At 42.6% G+C, this 3,312-nt stretch overlaps 1 protein-coding gene across 5 annotated transcripts in view; it reads left to right on the forward strand.

Annotated features, from left to right (window-relative positions):
• Positions 1-3,312, forward strand: part of St3gal6 (ST3 beta-galactoside alpha-2,3-sialyltransferase 6) — a 58,911-nt gene that overhangs the window by 17,243 nt on the left and 38,356 nt on the right. For 3 of the 5 annotated variants that reach the window (XM_005344935.3, XM_026785829.1, XM_026785832.1), the window contains exon 2: positions 329-492. The exons of 1 other annotated variant lie outside the window; for it this stretch is intronic. In XM_005344935.3, the coding sequence (XP_005344992.1) occupies positions 414-492 (79 nt within the window). In that variant the 5' untranslated portion in view covers positions 329-413. Of the gene's footprint in view, positions 1-108; positions 125-328; positions 493-3,312 lie in introns of those variants that run through there. One more of the 5 variants, XM_026785834.1, reaches the window with a different exon arrangement.

Below are 3,312 nucleotides of genomic sequence, written 5' to 3' on the forward strand. Positions count from 1 at the left end.
GCCCGAAAGTTAGACAGTTGCTTCTTTCACTTCCAGTTTGCTTTGGATTAATTGGGCTGAATCCGATATTTTTCAAAGAAATTGAGCTGGATCCTTTGGAAAATCAGTCTGGAAGGGCAGAAATGTAATGTGGGGCTTGCTCGGCTGTTTGGTTTTGTGTTTATTTCATTTAGCTTTTGTGTTCGGTATTCTCATCCTCCCATAACGCAGTCTTTAGGAACTCATAGCTGATGTGACTAAAACAGTGTTCTTATTATATTTGTTACTGGTTTCACCTCCCTGCAGCCTAGCCCTCCCCTAAATGTGCCACCTCTGTGTTTTGTTTCAGCGCTTGCAACTGAAGCTACAGCACAACCCTTCATTGTGGATTGTTTCCAGTATCCAGACCTCCACATGTCAGCAGTAGGCTCTTGATGCCGTCCATCCTCCTCCACCCCTCCTCACTGTTTTCAAAGAGAGAGGGCCTTCAGGAAACACACCCCCAAAGTGCAGGTTGGTGGAGGCAACTCAGCCTTGTCTCAGGTTCTTTAGATGTGAATTTCAACGCGGGAAATGTGGAGTCACTTGCAGGTGGCGTGAATGTGTCTGTTTCCAGCTGCATGCTGTTCTCCTTTCAAGTTCTGCAGGTGGCTGCAAAGCCCGGAAGACATAAACCAGTCAGTTTATGTCTATCCATAAGGCAGGCTACTGAGGCTGGGAAACTTGTTTGTTTGATAAATTTCATGCACCAACTCATCATTTATTCTGAGAAATCATTAAAGCAAAAATATTCATCAGGAATCAGCTACTTAAAAACAAAATCTATGAGCTCTTGCAAATTTGTTACAGTGCATCCCTTTAAGCCCTTTGTTAGGTTTTGTCTCTGTGTGAATCTGTGTGATCCTGAGTGCCACTGCGCATGCCTGTGTGCCAGCTCTCTCCTTCTACCAAGTGGGTCCTAAAGACCACACTCTGGTTGTCAGTCTCTGTGGAAGGCAGCTTTCCCCACTAAGTCAGCGGTTCTCCACTTCCCTCATGCTGCACAGTTCCTCATGTCGTGGAGACCCCCAACCATACAATTATTTCCTTGCTACTTCATAATTGTAATGTTGCTACTGTATGAATCGTAACGTAATATATCTGCTATGCACAGAGCTTAAGAGCCACTGTGCTAAGCCATCTTTGCTGCTCAACATTACCATCTTATTTGCCAATCTTTTTGTATAGGACACATCTTGATTGAGGCTATTACGCTTTAGCAACACTGGCAATTTAAATATTCACTGTGCTCTTGGAGTTTAGTCCTTGAGAACTTCTTGAATTCTTGTTTATTAACCCCGATACGATATGATTTGTGGTGTTTCATAGCCCACCCCACCCCAGGATAACCCTGGTTTTTACACTTCACTATAGTGTACCTAGATTTGGATAGTGGGATGAGATCCTCGGTTTCTTGCTGCTACCAACCTCTTGATGGAATCCAACCTGTAATCTTGATTTTTGCCTTTCTTGTCAGTCTTCCCATTTTCTAGCATCAAGGAGATGGGATGATTTTGAGAGTCTCTATAATAACAAAAGTCAAAGATTCAAGTCCCAGCCCTGCTGCCGACATTGTTGGTGTCCTCGGGCAGGTTTTGTCCCTTCTGTGGAGTGTCTCCATCAGGATGAGAGGGATGGAAAAATAAATACCCGTTTTAGAGGCTGATTTTCATGACTAAAGATTTCTACAATCTACAATCTTCAGAACCGTCTCGGCAGCAAAAAGTTCTGAAAAAAGGGTTTGTTGAATTTTAGCTCTTTGTTGTTATCTGCTGCTCAGTGTGCTGATGGGGTTTTGTCAACTTGACCAGCTGGGAGGAGGAACCCTCAGCTGAGAAAAGGCCTCCACTTGTGGGAGGGCCTGGCCCATTGTGGGCTGGCTGTACAGTCCTCCACGGCCTCTGCTTCAGCCCCTCCCACCAGGTTCCTCCCCTGACTTCCCCTTACAGACTGTCATCCGTGATGCTCCCCATTGCTTTTGACCAGTGTTTTATCATAGCAGTAAAAAGCAGACTATTGCGTGCATACTATGTCATCCGTGATGCTCCCCATTGCTTTTGACCAGTGTTTTATCGCAGCAGTAAAAAGCAGACTACTGCGTGCATACTATGCCTGTATCCATTTGCTGCCCTAGAGCGTATGGGCTTTCCAGCCTTCACCCTCACCTTGTTAAACGTGCTGAGTCGTAGTATTTGCTTCCACATCTAGAACACAAAAGCTAACTCTTTCTCAAGACAATAAAAGATCTTAGTATAAGATGAACCTAGTCACCAGCTTACATTATTTGTAAGGGTTTTGATTTTATTATTTTTAGACAGATATGAAGCTAGGAGGGGTGATAAGCATCAGTAATCCCAGCAACTGGGAAGTGGAGGCAGAAGGGTCAGCCAGACTGGCTATGCACAGTGAGCATGAGGAACAACTAGCTATGGGATACCTGCTTCTAGAAGAAATGGAAAGGGTATGAAATGCTGACTATAAATTCGGATTTGCTTGGTTTTTATTATCACTCAGTAGCTGTGTAGTTTTATTACAAAAATGATAGAGAAGGTACTGCCTCCCTGGCAGAAGTAAGATTTAATTTTTAATTTCGCTGAAGAATTCTCACTTCTGTTTGGGATGCTTTTAATTTTACATTCAGAAGTATGTAATTAAGGGAGACTTCCCATTGGTAGACACTTAGAAATGTCAAAATTAGTCCACAGACATAATTATTGTTACTGTGGTAACAAAAACTGAATTTTTGAGGCTATTATAAGCATTATGTCACGTGTTCTGTAAGATCCTTATCTTTTGTGTTTTCAAGATAGTTTTGGGTAAAGACTTGGTGTATGGCCAGTTTCACTAATTCTAAAGAAACATCAAAATAAGATTTAAAAAAAAATAAGATTTAAAAAGTTCTTATAACCTGCCCGTTGCTTAAATCGCATGTAGTAATTGTAACACTTTGTTACATAACATCATTATTCCCCATTTTATAGAGGACAAAGAGACACAAAGCAGCTCAGTAGATTCCAGAGTCTTTTGAGTAGTCAGGACTTGCAGAGACTGAAATCTAAGGTGTTCAACTGACAGGCATCTGAACGCTCAATTATGGTGCTGCCTACAAACTGCAAATTGCATGAAAAAGATGACGAGCAGTAAATAGAAGGGCTAAATTATATAGAAGTCTCGGATTCTGGGCTCAGTGGTTTTATGGACATGTGGTAGATAGCCAGTCAAAGTCTCACTGTGGGTTCGTGGCAGGATGGGGACCGGCTGCTCGTGGAGAACTGGAGGCCTCCTCTAACACGT

Source organism: Microtus ochrogaster, chromosome 2, assembly GCF_000317375.1.
Source record: "Microtus ochrogaster isolate Prairie Vole_2 chromosome 2, MicOch1.0, whole genome shotgun sequence".
Taxonomy (NCBI): Eukaryota; Metazoa; Chordata; class Mammalia; order Rodentia; family Cricetidae; genus Microtus; species Microtus ochrogaster.